Source organism: Oncorhynchus mykiss, chromosome 28 (assembly GCF_057628025.1).
Source record: "Oncorhynchus mykiss isolate SJ-2025 chromosome 28, ASM5762802v1, whole genome shotgun sequence".
NCBI lineage: Eukaryota > Metazoa > Chordata > Actinopteri > Salmoniformes > Salmonidae > Oncorhynchus > Oncorhynchus mykiss.
This window is the reverse complement of record NC_143049.1, coordinates 19,260,148-19,277,129: the sequence shown is the minus strand read 5'-3', so window position 1 is coordinate 19,277,129 and position 16,982 is coordinate 19,260,148. Positions and strand designations below refer to the sequence as shown.

At 42.5% G+C, this 16,982-nt stretch overlaps 1 protein-coding gene across 1 annotated transcript in view; it reads left to right on the top strand.

Annotated features, from left to right (window-relative positions):
* The window catches only part of LOC110508665 (uncharacterized), a 56,580-nt gene that overhangs the window by 7,882 nt on the left and 31,716 nt on the right, over positions 1-16,982 (top strand). Inside the window, exons 2-4 of the mRNA XM_090224745.1 lie at positions 3,865-4,043; positions 12,999-13,118; positions 13,700-13,786. Coding sequence (XP_090080871.1) covers positions 3,869-4,043; positions 12,999-13,118; positions 13,700-13,786 — 382 coding nt within the window. The 5' untranslated portion in view covers positions 3,865-3,868. The remainder of the gene's footprint in view (positions 1-3,864; positions 4,044-12,998; positions 13,119-13,699; positions 13,787-16,982) is intronic.

The following is a 16,982-nucleotide window of genomic DNA, read 5'->3' as shown; positions in this document are numbered from 1 at the left end:
GTGGCAAGAAGAAAGCCATTTCTTAAAGATATCCATAAAAAGTGTCGTTTAAAGTTTGCCACAAGCCACCTGGGAGACACACCAAACATGTGGAAGAAGGTGCTCTGGTCAGATGAAACCAAAATTGAACTTTTTGGCAACAATGCAAAACGTTATGTTTGCCGTAAAAGCAACACAGCTGAACACACCATCCCCACTGTCAAACATGGTGGTGGCAGCATCATGGTTTGGGCCTGCTTTTCTTCAGCAGGGACAGGGAAGATGGTTAAAATTGATGGGAAGATGGATGGAGCCAAATACAGGACCATTCTGGAAGAAAACCTGATGGAGTCTGCAAAAGACCTGAGACTGGGACGGAGATTTGTCTTCCAACAAGACAATGATCCAAAACATAAAGCAAAATCTACAATGGAATGGTTCAAAAATAAACATATCCAGGTGTTAGAATGGCCAAGTCAAAGTCCAGACCTGAATCCAATCGAGAATCTGTGGAAATAACTGAAAACTGCTGTTCACAAATGCTCTCCATCCAACCTCACTGAGCTCGAGCTGTTTTGCAAGGAGGAATGGGAAAAAATTTCAGTCTCTCAATGTGCAAAACTGATAGAGACATACCCCAAGCGACTTACAGCTGTAATCGCAGCAAAATGTGGCGCTACAAAGTATTAACTTAAGGGGGCTGAATAATTTTGCACGCCCAATTTTTCAGTTTTTGATTTGTTAAAAAAGTTTGAAATATCCAATAAATGTCGTTCCACTTCATGATTGTGTCCCACTTGTTGTTGATTCTTCACAAAAAAATACAGTTTTATATCTTTATGTTTGAAGCCTGAAATGTGGCAAAAGGTTGCAAAGTTCAAGGGGGCCGAATACTTTCGCAAGGCACTGTATCTGCCATTAAAGTGGGGGAGTACACAGTACAATATTTTGCTTGGTGATCATAACTATTGGATTACTATGCCTTTTACAGTAAAATGGGGGAATTAACATATGGGAATATGAGTGTCGAATGAGGCTTACTGAGAGCATTTTGTGTAAACAGAAACACCATCCCCTGAACAAGGCTGTTGCTTTGGATGGCAGGATAAAGCCAGGGATTCCCTGCCAAGCTGCTGGCCCAGGCCCACTCTGTGGGTTACTCTGTACTGTGTTAGGCTAGGCTGTGTGTTACAGTAGGCCCGCTGTGGTTTTTGGGGATGATTGCGTGACAGACGGAGGGAAGGATTGAGTCTAATAGAACATGTCCTGGCTGCATGTGGACGTGCGGGACTAGGGTTGACTCTAGCTTGCACTAATCCCCATGCAGCAGTACCAGCTGGTCTCTCAGGCTTTTACACTCAATATGAGCATAAAGCAGAATTATGCTTCTTCGTTTTAAATGGGAAATGTCCGATGTTGCACTCAAAACTGGGGAGTTGTAGAGCAGATGTAGCGGTCAGACTGGGGGATGCAGACATCTGAACAGCTGTCTGAACACCAGGGGGTGGGTGAATGGAGTTACAGACATAGAGAGGTTAGAGGTGGAGAGAACTTGGGCTTTGAATGGAAAAAACGTACCTTTAAGAAAGAAGGGAAAGAAAGAGGGTCTGAAAAATGATGACCTTAGAATTGGGATCAGAGAACGTGAAGGACTGGAGAAGAAAGACAAGTAAGGTAAGCAGAACCTTTAATTGGAGAGGTGTATAAAAGGAATTGTAGAGGAGACGGAGTTGAGACAGGGGCTGTTGTAGGATTATTCATCTAATGTTTGCATGCCCTTGCATAATAATCACACAAACGTCTTTTCAACATTTGGATGGATGCATAAAAGCTGAGCTGTGATCTAGCTATTTTACTCGCTCACTGCTGACACCCTGCTGTGGTCCTGCCTGAATGTGTTATTTTTGACTGTGTGAATTTTGATGAGTTTTCTGTGTCACGCAGTATTCTCTCTCTCCTAGGGGCTGCTACAGTGTGTCAATGTAGTAATCTGACTAGTCCAACTGTACTTGGTGTGGCTGCTCCCAAAACAATGGGGCACAGTTTCAATCATGGCCAACAAACACTGTACGTACGCAAATCTGCAGGCTGGTGCACAATGACAGCATGAAGATATTTTTGTGAGAGTGTGTGTGTGTGTGTGTGTGTGTGTGTGTGTGTGTGTGTGTGTGTGTGTGTGTGTGTGTGTGTGTGTGTGTGTGTGTGTGTGTGTGTGTGTGTGTGTGTGTTTGTGTAGAAATAGAACAATCATCGCTTGTTCGTGTGTGGAGGAGGAGAGAGTGGGTGAGTTGAAGGGACGGGTGGAAAAAAATAATGAAGTTGTGTGTTTGGGAGTGTGTGTCTGTGCGTCTGTGCTTCTGTGAGTGCCACTGATAGACCTTTTGTGTAGAGCAGCTCTCAACATATGTATTAGTTTTGCTGTCTGTCTCACAAAGATACACTCATTATGAGGAGTAAATGGTGCACTGTGAAGAGAGGAGAATGTCCTCCCTCTAACTAAAGCTTGGAGGCTTCTATCCCCTACTGCACTGTAGCACGCAGGGCTGGATCACTAAAGGCAGACAAAAACACGCTGTTCTGCAACAAATTAACCATAACTACCCTCTTTCACCTTCATTTGAATTGATAATCCAGGGTAATTATTAACTTCCACAGTTTAAACCGTACCCCCTCCAGGTTTCTTTGCAGACACTTTGATGTAGTGAGTACTCTCCATTCATTGGGTACTGTGCGTGTTTCAGACGGCACTCCCGAATGGTTTCTCTGCCTTTTAGGACACAGTGGCGGGGTTCCAGGATGTCTTTATTGCAGTTCCACTGATCCGGCTATCAGATCTAACAGCGACTGGAAATCACTTTCATATGATAGCCTGTCGCTGTCTTCTGAGAACCACAGCGCAACTACAAAAACTACAGCATGTTATAGGGGTAATATACTGTTGGCCTGAATAGGCTAAGTTGATTATCTGTTTTGCGGTGGTGGTGGTGGATACTAGTGTAGTGTGAAGACAGCTAGCTGCAGTGGTGTACTGTTTGTGTCACTTGTGTCTTTAGGGGGAGAGAGGATGTGGGAGAGATAGAGGCTACAGGGGGAGAATGAATGCAATGACGGTGACATAATTTCCATCCATTCTTCATTTTTCTGTCTTTGCTCAATTTTGCATGAGCCCTATGCTAGCTTCGGGATCCCAGGCTTCGAATAAAATAACATTTGGAAGGGTGGCCCCTGGAGAATAGCCCTGTGCTGGTCTCTTCCCAGAGCCACTGTGTCTAACAACACCACATGCATTTTGACTAGCAATATACACCATGGTAAGGTTTTTGCCAAACCCTGTTGTTATTATGGGCTGGGGGATGGTCTCTGTCAGCTAGTCTATATCCCCTCGGCTTCACCCCCCCACACACACATTAAGAGATTACCTTTTGGACTGAATCCCCCCATGGTAGAGAGACAGTGGTTTGACTGCAGCTGGATTTAGTGTGGCTGGTTTGACTGCAGCTGGACTTAGTATGGCTGGTTTGACTGCAGCTGTATTTAGTGTGGCTGGTTTGACTGCAGCTGGATTTAGTGTGGCCGGTTTGACTGCAGCTGGATTTAGTGTGGCCGGTTTGACTGCAGCTGGATTTAGTGTGGCCGGTTTGACTGCAGCTGGATTTAGTGTGGCTGGTTTGACTGCAGCTGGATTTAGTGGGGTGCATAAATGGTGACGTCCATTAGCCAAGATCAGCCATCATTAAAAGCTCTGACCAGTGGGCCTCCATACCAGTATACGGCTATAGAGAAATGTAGTATGGGGTTTGTGCGAAATCTTGTACTGATGAGGATAATGATGTGAATGATGATGATGATACTCTATGACCTCTAACCTCCTTTCTCCCTCCCCAGGACCATGGACCTGAGCTTGCATGACGCTCTCACGGATGGGGCGCCCCAGTCGGGCCCGGACAACCCGGTGAGGAGGGACTTCATGGCTTCCCTGGAGAAAGAGACCTTTGATGACAAAGTAGGCGAGACTGTGGAAAAGACTGACTACCGCCCTCTGCTGGACGGGAAGGATGGTAAAGGTAAACTGGGGTGCAGGATGGATGGAAGCTATGTGGGAATGGGAAAACCCATAGAGAATTGGGGCAGCAGAGAGACAATCCAGGGAGAGGATTTAGCTGATTCTTCTGCTCAGTAAATGCATATATTGTGACGTATACCTTAATGCCAGCTGCTTACAACTTTAGGATCGACACTCTGTGATTTCCCTGATTCCGCTTTAACCCTTCTTTTATATCTATGCAGATTATCCTTATCTCATATGCATACAATATCATGCACATATGCTATTGTGTGTACAGTATAGTATATGTATCATGTAGTGTGTGAGTACATGTGTTAAATAATGGAGAGAGAGGAGACCTAAGGGACGGAGGAACCAGGCCAGACAATGTTCAGGAACAGAACCACCTTCTTCAGCGCCTGTTATTTACTGTGCTCTCTTCCTGCCACAGCGTGTGTGCGTGCGTGCGTCGTGCGTGTGTGTGTGGGTGCCTGTGGGAACGTGTGCATCTGAACTCTCGTGGGTGTGTGTGTGGATGTGTTGTTTGTTTTGGTTTGTAGCTGCCATCCTACTGTGTTGAAATGCAATTCCACCACTTGGGAACCTCATTCTGATGATCTCCAGTGCAATGCTAGAGTCTATACAGGTGAAAATGGAGCCTATCTATGATTTGTAGAGAAAAGTAAAAACGTCTACACGATGACGTCGTCCAAAAAAGTTAAAGCATTTTAAAAACAGTGATTTTCAAACACTATGAGATTCGTGGTGACATGGGGAGCAAGTAAACACCCTCCCCTTAGCTAGAACGTTTTGCACATTTTGAAAATAGATATTTTTTTGGTATGTTTAATTCTACCCTGTGATGTCACAGAGAATGATTATTTAGGAGCTTCTTCTTAACACATACAGTATTTAGACACTGGTTCGGTGCTGGAGACAATGAATATTAGGTTGAAAAGTGGTGGAATTGCCTTTTCAGTTTGTGGGTCAACCTGAACCAAAGAGCGGCGTCAAAGAGGGACAATTTATGTATTTAAAAAATATGATTTTAACTCACTCCATTTCTTTGGCAGTCTTTGGGATCTCTGTGATTCAGTGGTATTGTGCACTAATGTTATTGTGAACAGATTTTTTTCTGAACTTGAACTTCATCTTGGGTGGCAACTTCCCCCTGATTTTATCTGAGAGAAATTTCACCCAAACATATTTTGGCTACTGGAAAACTTCTGTGTTTGTTTCCATCTACCAAGAAAGTACTTCACAGTTCATGACAACTCTGTCATGAACATTTGGGGAAATTCACTCCTTTGGGCCACTCCCGTCACTGTGGTTAACCCTCCATTGTAATGGTTTATTGTGTTGCAAGGGCACATTTTCACAGCTGAATCATCCTCTATGTTGGATGGCAAATGGTATTTTAGCCCCTGAGTGCAATTCCTAATTTGCACAGGAATAACAACATAGAAAGTGAGAGATAAAACTATAAAACAAAAAGTTCAGAGAATGAATATTATTTTTCCTAACTCTACCATTGGACGCTGTTCCTCAAAGTTACAGCAGCAGTAGCCAGCAAATACACGTGATATGTAATATGATAAAGTTCAAATGTAAAAGTCTCCTCCACTCCAGATATAATATCCTTCCTGCCAGTCAGTTCCTTCAGATCCAACTCTCTAACCACAGACAGTCTCATTATACCTCAGACAGACAGACTCCAAGCACTCAGAGCAATCCCTTTCTCTCCCTCTCTCTCCATCTATCACTCTCTCACCTCTATCTCCCCCTCTCCCTTTCTACTTCTCTCTCTCTCGCCCTCTCTCCATCTAGATGACTATCACTGTCTTTGTCCGTCTCTCCCACACTCCTTCTCTTTCTTTGTCTCTCCTCGTGTCATGTCACTTCCAGAAGTGTCAGCCTGGAGACAGCATTAGGGCAGCATTAGCATAGCCCTGACTGGAGCAATATAACAAACTCAGTCATGCACAAGTCAGGACACAGCAATGTCAATTAACCCGGGCCATGAACATCCTCTCCTCTGGTGTCTTGGCAACATCGGTTGCATGTTAATTGTCCTGCTCTCGAACTGTAAATATTCACATGCATATTCAGTCAAAACTATTGATTAGGATTAGGGGTGGATTAAAGGTGGTATTCTTTGACTTCGGAGGCTTTATGACCTCTATGTCAATCCGAACTGAACACATTGATTTCTTTAAAAGTGGAGTTGATTGACACAGATGACGTCAGCTTTTCCACACAGCTGCTTAATTGAATGATGTCTAATTAAGATAAATCAACATCCTTAGGCTACGCTACAGTATGGGGGTTTATTTCAGAAGGGCATACAGAACACAGTGTACAATGTAGCATGTTAGCTCGTTCCAGCAGTGTGCTGCATGATAGAGGCTCTGCGGTTAGCATGTGACTGCAGTATGCTGGAACATCAACCGTAGCAGAAGGAGGAAACAGCTCTGGCTCATCAAAAAGACACAACACCAGTGTTGGCAGTGCAGACCTGTGTGTGTGTGCTGATTTCAGCATCTCCTCTGTACTGTATAATGATTGATGCTTTTAGAGCAAGAGCTCTGGTCAGCCGCTGTGTAGATCAAGAGTTTCCCAAGGAAATATGAGAGCATTTGCTGCTTATCAGTCACGTACTGTACACTAATCCTCTTCTTTGATACTGTAAGTTTTAAAAAAATACTGTACTTTTTCAAAAAAATTCTCTGATTTAGCTTCTGTTGGATCTCGTCAATATTCTTAGCATGTCTGATTTGTAGTGACAATTCAACATGCGTTCTTCCCTGAACTGAAGCCACACTACCTTGAAAGACAAGAAGGGTAATGTATATTTGCATGTACAATGTCAGTGGAAAATACACACTAAATGAAGTTATTGTATCAGTCTATCATCTTAGCATGAGTAAAGGGATTCAACCCATGTTGTTGTCATGCAGTGCTATCAAATTCATCTTGCACTGAACTTTTGCCCCCTCTCCTTGACCTACACAAAGTCATTGCTGTGTTCATCAATCATTAACGTCTTTCCCAGAATCCTCCCCCTTCTCTCCTTCCCCCATGTCCTTCAATCTCAAAGTAATTTGTTGTTTACTTTGTCGATTGTCATACGGAGTTGTCATATAGAATTGGATACTTTGATTTGGCTTCCCCCTCCATCTGTTGGTAGTAAAGAATCAAAGATCAGGCCTACATATACTTATGACAAACAGCAGCACAAAATGAGAGAAAGCCATGTGTATACAGGAGGGAATTCAAAACAGCTCCTCTCACTGTACAGCAGTAATCATTATCATGAAAATGAAGCCGTTTTCTCTTTTTGCCACACCAATTATCCCATAACCGGCGAACAGATATGTATGCAGCTGAAACACGACTCTCATGGTGGAGGAGGCTGAAGCTGGGTGTGCCTGCCAAATAGTGGCGTTGCACTGGAGAGGTTTGACAAGCTGAGTGCATATCAACCCCACAGGGACCGTCTGGAGCTGAGGCTTCAGCTGATTCCCTGTCAGGCGATAGAGGCGATAGAAGATGATGGACTTTATCAGTTCTCTGGCCTCTAAGAAATAGCCCTTGAACAATGTCTTAGAAATGAGAAATAGCCCCTGGAACATTATCTTATGTGTTATGTCCGGCGTTAGGCCTATGTGTCATTCACCTACAGCCTATTGGGACTATACCATAACAGCTGGTGTAAGCTAATTACTTGTGTATTCAGTGTGGGTGTAAACTCATTAGTCACAGAACACATACACCATACTTTATAAGTGGTCCATTAGCAACCCATGGAGGGCGTTCCATCTCTCCTACATAAACAACACAACTCCCTCCTTCATCCTCGTGAACCGCAGGAATTTAACATGCTCGTGAATGTCAGTCACGTACAACGTATTTTACAAATAATTTCTCACAACCACAGCCTTATTTAGTTACTGTTCTAAAACAGAAATCATCAAATGTCTGCTTAACCTCCATTCTGCACCTTACGTAAGGGTGTCCTTACGTAAGGGTGTCCTTATGTAAGTGCCGGGCTAGCAGACATGCTTCTGTGCTGATGGAGTGAGGGAGAGGGAGGAAGGTCATTGTTACTCCTCCGGCAGAGTACAGAGGGAGCCATTGCACCCGGCATGACTTGGCAGTCTTTTGGTCTGGACACTAACTACCTCACGGCGCGTCTGCTTTTAAGAGTTTTATTCTCTTATTGTTATTATTGCTCCTGGACCCTTGTGTCACAACAGGATCTTTGTATTTTATCTCCCTGCCTGCAGTTTAGGCTCCTAATTTCCCCTCTGTCAGGCTACTTGTCTTGAATATCCATATGTTTTTTAGCTCCCTCAGCGATCCCAGGGCATCCCTTGTAGTTCACTTCTGAAACCAGAGAGTTCAAACTCCCCAAACACATAATTTAGGTGTCCCTTTCAATTTAACCGAGAATAGCCTGGACCGTATTTACTTTCTGAGGTATCATACAATACTGCACCAGACAAGAGACCTAAATAATACAGTGTAGCCTACAACACTTTCAAAGTGAAACTATTTATAGTTACCTGTGACTGTGAGAGCTCTGACTGCAGTCTACTGTATCTGTTGTCTGATCAGATGCTCCGCGTGTATTCTAAAACCAGTGTGATATTGTTAGCCCTGGTTCCATTGGTTCCGTGCCATCCTCTGGGGCATTGGAAACTCTGGGCTCCTATGCCAGGGAAGTCTTTGCCATGCTCTGCGTGCCAGGACTGATGTCAGCTCAGACACCGTGCCAGTCCGGCTAGGGTGTTGCTGGGGCAGTGGGGATGTGGTTTTTGGGCTGTGTTGGCATAACTCCACTTAAGGGTCCTGAGGGGAGGCGGACGTGCTGCATGGAACGTACATTGGAGAGGACCAACACCTTGATGGTCCCCAGAGGCTGCTGTTGCTGAGCAACACAAAATACTGGGACTTACACCTTCCCTCACGTGACTCTTTCAGATATCTTTGTTTTATCATGAAAGCTGTGCTGGTATTTATCACTAGAAATTGGTGTGTGTGTGTGTGTGTGTGTATTTCTCCCCGTTTGGTATTTTGTATGTCTCATTGCAGGACATATCACACAGTATATGACTCTACACACTGATAGATGACTTTATGACTTGCTTTTTGTAATATCACCTAAGTTGCATCTAGTCAAGCAGAAGAGGTCAGATTGACATGCAATGATTCCTCTGGGGTTGTGTGTGTTTGAATGTATATGGGCCGAATGATCTGGTAAAGCTGCAGAGCCCTACAGGAATAAACACCAGATAGTGCAGTGAGTTCCTCTAGGCTGGAATTTAAGCTTTAGCTGAGGTTTTTATGTCAATCAGTTATGACACAGACGGGAAAGGGTTTGCCGCCAGAACCTCAGATGCTCTCGTCTGGTTGGTCGGTTGCGTAACCATAGTAATGGCCCACGGTCCTGTACTGTCCCCTCTCATCACTGTCACCCCTCTGCTGTGTTCCAGAGAGGGCTGCTTTTAGGGACAGCACCCTGAGACACATTAGAGTAGTCTAGGCCAGACATCAACTGACACTTTAGACCAGGTGGGCTGTATTCAATGTGCTTATCAGTTGTTGGAGGTGGAGTTCATAGAACTAAACATTTATAGAGTAGCCTAGTATAGCAAAAAGATATACAGTGCCTTGCGAAAGTATTCGGCCCCCTTGAACTTTGCGACCTTTTGCCACATTTCAGGCTTCAAACATGAAGATATAAAACTGTATTTTTTTGTGAAGAATCAACAACAAGTGGGACACAATCATGAAGTGGAACGACATTTATTGGATATTTCAAACTTTTTTAACAAATCAAAAACTGAAAAATTGGACGTGCAAAATTATTCAGCCCCTTTACTTTCAGTGCAGCAAACTCTCTCCAGAAGTTCAGTGAGGATCTCTGAATGATCCAATGTTGACCTAAATGACTAATGATGATAAATACAATCCACCTGTGTGTAATCAAGTCTCCGTATAAATGCACCTGCACTGTGATAGTCTCAGAGGTCCGTTAAAAGCGCAGAGAGCATCATGAAGAACAAGGAACACACCAGGCAGGTCCGAGATACTGTTGTGAAGAAGTTTAAAGCCGGATTTGGATACAAAAAGATTTCCCAAGCTTTAAACATCCCAAGGAGCACTGTGCAAGCGATAATATTGAAATGGAAGGAGTATCAGACCACTGCAAATCTACCAAGACCTGGCCGTCCCTCTAAACTTTCAGCTCATACAAGGAGAAGACTGATCAGAGATGCAGCCAAGAGGCCCATGATCACTCTGGATGAACTGCAGAGATCTACAGCTGAGGTGGGAGACTGTCCATAGGACAACAATCAGTTGTATATTGCACAAATCTGGCCTTTATAGAAGAGTGGCAAGAAGAAAGCCATTTCTTAAAGATATCCATAAAAAGTGTTGTTTAAAGTTTGCCACAAGCCACCTGGAAGACACACCAAACATGTGGAAGAAGGTGCTCTGGTCAGATGAAACCAAAATTGAACTTTTTGGCAACAATGCAAAATGTTATGTTTGGCGTGAAAGCAACACAGCTCATCCCTCTGAACACACCATCCCCACTGTCAAACATGGTGGTGGCAGCATCATGGTTTGGGCCTGCTTTTCTTCATCAGGGACAGGGAAGATGGTTAAAATTGATGGGAAGATGGATGGAGCCAAATACAGGACCATTCTGGAAGAAAACCTGATGGAGTCTGCAAAAGACCTGAGACTGGGACGGAGATTTGTCTTCCAACAAGACAATGATCCAAAACATAAAGCAAAATCTACAATGGAATGGTTCAAAAATAAACATATCCAGGTGTTAGAATGGCCAAGTCAAAGTCCAGACCTGAATCCAATCGAGAATCTGTGGAAAGAACTGAAAACTGCTGTTCACAAATGCTCTCCATCCAACCTCACTGAGCTCGAGCTGTTTTGCAAGGAGGAATGGGAAAAAATGTCAGTCTCTCGATGTGCAAAACTGATAGAGACATACCCCAAGCGACTTACAGCTGTAATCGCAGCAAAAGGTGGCGCTACAAAGTATTACCTTAAGGGGGCTGAATAATTTTGCACGCCCAATTTTTCAGTTTTTGATTTGTTAAAAAAGTTTGAAATATCCAATAAATGTCGTTCCACTTCATGATTGTGTCCCACTTGTTGTTGATTCTTCACAAAAAAATACAGTTTTATATCTTTATGTTTGAAGCCTGAAATGTGGCAAAAGGTCGCAAAGTTCAAGGGGGCCGAATACTTTCGCAAGGCACTGTATAACTGTTTCCAAATACCTATGAAAGACACTGTAGCCTACATTGAAACCAGGAGGGCAATTTTGCTTGCAAGCTTTGTCAGTGGTACGGTTGCAAATCTACCGGTAATTTACCAAAATTACCGTATTTTTCAGTAGTTCAGAATTATAGTATACAATAAAAAATGTTCTTAAAGCCCCCAAAGCAACATCACCTTTGGTCAATTTTATCACTTTAAATATTAGGCAGGGGCAACAGAGTTAGTTACTTTAGCTTAGCATGGCCACATGCAATGTTAGCTAAGCTGCAAGCGTGCATGGTTGTGCAGTAGCCTCGGGACTGCCTTGCAGAAGAAATATCAGCCCGCGCAGAGAAGCACAAGATTGAACTTCACTTAACTTTCTCGAGTTTTCGCCTTTAGTTAACACTATCAAGGTCTCCCTTTACTGTGGGAATTGTGATCAAATCAACACAATATTAGCCACTTTCAATGCAACATGCCGAAACAAACTATGCAAGAGATGTTGTTGTAGCCAGAACGCATCAGAGTAGGATTCCATTGCATTGACAAGCACGACTCAGTCTGCATAACCAATCAGAGCTGCAGTAGGCTGATATGCAAATAGACCATTGCTATATATCGATCTGTGCCATTCACTTTGCACTGGACTGTGTTTACAGCATGAGCAGTCGTGAGTAGGTGCGCTTGTTTTGAGATCAAAGCGAGAGCTGCATGTAGCCAAGTGTTCACATTTTTTCATATCCTTTGCTAGTTAGTGAGTCATTAGACCAGTTATAAACAATTTGTAGTCAGCAATGGTGGAGTGATTGCTTCTTAAAAGAACATAAAATGTGTACATTACTAGACATATTTGAAAAGTGAGTCAGGTAAAGAGCTTTTTTTTTCTCTTTGTCTTTAAGGGACAGTGTTATATTTTGAGACAGGCTTGAATAAGCTAAGTAGCCAATAGGCAGAGGGTAGCATACTTTGTCTGATTCTCTGTAATAATGGTATGGAAAAAATAATGAATGTATTTTGTAAAGTGGATTCTTGCATCAAACAACACAACAACATTTTCAATCACCTCCTTGACTGCAGGACAAGTGGGGCGGCAGGGTAGCCTAGTGGTTAGAGCGGTGGACTAGTAACCGGAAGGTTACAAGTTCAAACCCCCGAGCTGACAATCTGTCATTCTGCCCCTGAACCCACTGTTCCTAGGCCATCATTGAAAATAAGAATTTGTTCTTAACTGACTTGCCTAGTTAAATAAAGATAAAATAATGTCAAGCCCTGCATGTTTTTTTCAAAAGTCTCATGGAATGTAGGCCTACAGCATTCTGCTACTGTAAGCAGAATGAAAGAACAGCTATTTCCAAGTTAAAATGTTATGGGATGCATTTTCTCCATTGTTTTTGACGGTAGTCCACTCTGATAGACCTACATTATGATCAAATAGCCACAGTAGCCTAATTGGCCACTGTTATAACTGGAACTTAAAGCAGGTACAGCCTCAGTGTTCACAGTAAACGCTCACTTGTTGCAAAGACTTTTCACAATGTTCAAGTTTGCGCTCAGCAGACTTGAAATTTGATCAATAGTGAACAAAATGAGAGGGAATGACTTAGTCACTTGGTCCTATCTCTAACACTTGATTTTCAAACCTGATGTTGATGTTCTGCTCTTTGCCTCTTCGTTGCAGGCTCCAGTATGAAGCCAGGAGGACAGATGGGGACTGGGATGCAGCGGCAGGAACCAATGGGAGAGAAGCGTCCCTGTCCAACTGGACAACAGGCTGCCTTCAATGCTGACTACCTTTCAGGTGAAGCTTCTTTCCCCCGGTTTGAATTCCTCTAGTGTCTTGTGTATGCTCAAGTGATAAGGCATGCCCCGTGAAAAGGCATTTTGTGAAAGGACAGGTTTCCATGGTTTTGATATTTGATTCTATTTTTCTGATCCCTATCATCAATAGCCTAAGATGCTAAAGGTCCCTCTGTGGCATATTAAGCTGTCTGGTTACCGAGAGCTGCCTGCCAAGTATCCCTGGCACAGCCTGGGCACTCTTAGGAATGTAAATTGGGCAGTACAGTATTGAAGGACACCTAGTTAAACGTGTGCCTGCATCGAAGTAAGGCTGTTGTTGTTGTCTCCTTGTCGCTGTCTTCTCTGACCATCAGGACATTCATATTTCATAGCTAACTATGAGTTGTGTGATTGTGAATGATATTGCTATCTCCTTTGGGGGGTTTAGGATGGCTACTGATTTGTGTCTGTGGCGTACTAATATGGTATTGGTAACTGACGTCTGATCTCTCTCTCTCTCTCTCTCTCTCTCTCTCTCTCTCTCTCTCTCTCTCTCTCCTATCTCCCCTATCTCCCCTATCACCCCTATCTTATCTCTAGGCCCAGTGTCTAGTATGATGGGAAAGCCTGGTGAGGGGAACCAGGACAAAGGAATGAAGGACAGCAACATGCCAGACTCTCTCATGGGTACTGCTTAATAATACTGTAAAGTGTTTATGTAACACCAGCATGTAGTTAGGGTTGTGACGGTCATGTAATTATGAATGACGGTATTTGGCCAGAGCCAAATGGCCATGGTCACCGAAATAACCTTTTCGAATAGATAAAAAAAATACATACAAAATATATAATATATACATTTCTTTTTTTACGCACATTGGAATTGGAATCGTATTTACGGCCATTGTGTACGTTGTATGTGTCATCAATGGGCCGTGCGGTGCACTCCTTCAAGAAGTGAATGGGAGTCAATTGGGTGCTAGCTCAAAAACCCAACATTAGCATGAATCCCATGAACAAGAAGTACAACATTACAATTTTTTTCTGAGAAATTAGATAATCAACTTGTTCTCTGTAATATCGTATAGCTTTGGAATAGTGACATTACGTAGGCCTACTTTCAAGGAAAATAGGCATGTTTATAGACTCATACCCTGAATTTAAGAAGGGATTAAGTGACAATTAGCTTAGCTACCGCATGACGCAGCATGACAACGTGGATGCGATTGGTTGACAGTCTGCTGTGTGTGGCATTATATGTTTCTACATTCATTGCCCAATGGGATTCCTATCTCCTCCTTTCTCTAATATCTCTGACTTAACTCAACTGGCATTACAAAAATACAATCCATTGCATGAGCCACATCAGTTAACATAATTTGAATGAACATTCTACATTACCATGGAAATGTTTGCATCACAATACTAGGCAGCTATTGCTAGTGTACCCATGAGTTTACCAGTCAAATTGGCAAGAGTTTGCTTGTTTCAGCAAGGCGCAACAACGTTTCATCACGTTAAGAGTCCATGTTATGGAAGAAATGGACTCAACCACACGAATGCCTGACTGTCCCATCTTCAGTCAGCTGTTCGTCCTCCCCCTCAGGGAACCAGTGGCAATATATCTCAAACTTCCCCTTTGGATGACTAAGTTATGTTAGGTTATGACGGTTCTTTTATTTTCATGACGGTCTTCACATAGGCTAACCATCGATTACACGGTTATACTGTAATACGGTAATTGTGCCAGCCTTACACGTAGTGCTTATCACTGTGTACAACATACAATATAATTGTAATAACCTGTATAATAGAGTAGTTATAACACATAGTAGAATAGTATTAACCTGTTTGTCTTAATTCCACTCCCAGGTTTCTCCCAGCCAGGGATGATGAGCATGAACATGAATATGAACACGAACATGAACATGAACATGAACATGAATATGAACATGAATATGAACATGAACATGAATATGAACACGAACATGAACACGAACATGAACATGAATATGAACACGAACATGAACATGAACATGAATATGAACATGAACATGAATATGAACACGAACACGAACATGAACATGAATATGAACACGAACATGAACATGAACATGAATATGAACATGAATATGAACACGAACATGAACATGAACATGAATATGAACATGAATATGAACATGAACATGAATATGAACACGAACACGAACATGAATATGAACACGAACATGAACACGAACATGAATATGAATATGAACACGAACATGAACATGAACATGAACATGAACATGAATATGAACACGAACATGAACATGAACATGAATATGAACATGAATATGAACATGAACATGAATATGAACATGAACATGAATATGAACACGAACATGAACATGAACATGAATATGAACATGAATATGAACATGAATATGAATATGAATATGAACATGAACATGAATATGAACATGAACATGAATATGAACACGAACATGAACATGAACATGAACATGAACATGAACATGAATATGAACACGAACATGAACATGAACATGAATATGAACATGAATATGAACATGAACATGAATATGAACACGAACACGAACATGAATATGAACACGAACATGAACACGAACATGAATATGAATATGAACACGAACATGAACATGAACACGAATATGAATATGAGTATGAACACGAACATGAACATGAGTATGAACACGAACATGAACATGAATATGAACATGAGTATGAACATGTACATGGGTTCAGGAGGTGTGGGGGGCATGGCTCCATTCCAGTCAGGCATGCCTTTTATGGGCAACCCTCAAAAGGCCTCTCCTCTGTTTGCCTCTGAGCCCCCCAAGCAGTCCCAGGCCCCCTTTAAACTCAATGGCCACTACCCCTCTGCCCCGGGCCACAGGTAAGAGGTTGTCTCACACAGAGCAGTTCAACTGGGGGCCTGGGTGGGATGTCCAGAGGTCCAGTCATCAGTTACAGTAAAACACAGTATCAAATGTCAGGAAATCCAATAGGTTTTGATGGTGATAGAGCTAAAATGTGACCATGAACAGGGTAAACTAGAACAGTGACTTCTTCTAGAGGGTTCCTCAAAGTGCCAGCACCTTAGTAATCCAAAGGGAACATTTTAGATATATTGCCACTGTTTTTTTTACTTACATAACGGTTACTTTCATGTAGCGGCCTTCAGAGCAGAAAACCAGTGCTGCTCCGTTATGAATTACAAGGTTCAAATCACACAACTCTTTAGTTTATTATGCAATTCCTCAGATCTTACTGTAACTTTATAACATTTGTTTGAGAAGCAATAATAATTATGTGAGGATTCCTAGCCTTATTTATTAGAAAGAAAAACAACAAGAAAAACAGAAAAAAAGACAACCCCCCCCCCCCCCCCCCCCCCCCACTCCCGCATCAAAGTCCTCATTGAAGTGCTCCGTTATATTTGGATACATATATAAAATATGGATCTTTAAATATTCATCTTGAGCTCCATACCCACCTTTGGCATTGCTTTCTGAGTGAGGCAGCCACATAGACTAGAAGTAATGTGCCTTCTGTCAGGAGGCCAAACTGAGGCTTTGGATTAAAGATGCACTCTTCACTTTTTAAATACCAATACCGCATGAAACATAGATGATAATGATAACCAGATCTGCGGCACATGTTGTTTAGCGTAGACACATAATCAAAGAAGGAAGGACATTAAGGAAAATAGTACATCAATCAATTAGAGAAGAGGGCAGCGATACACTATGTAGAAGAAAAATACATGATCATTAATGATTGGGGGGAGAGAGGGGAGAGGAGCTTTTCATTATTTTTCATTTCTCTCTGCCCTGCCATGTTAAGTATTGGAATGGTACTA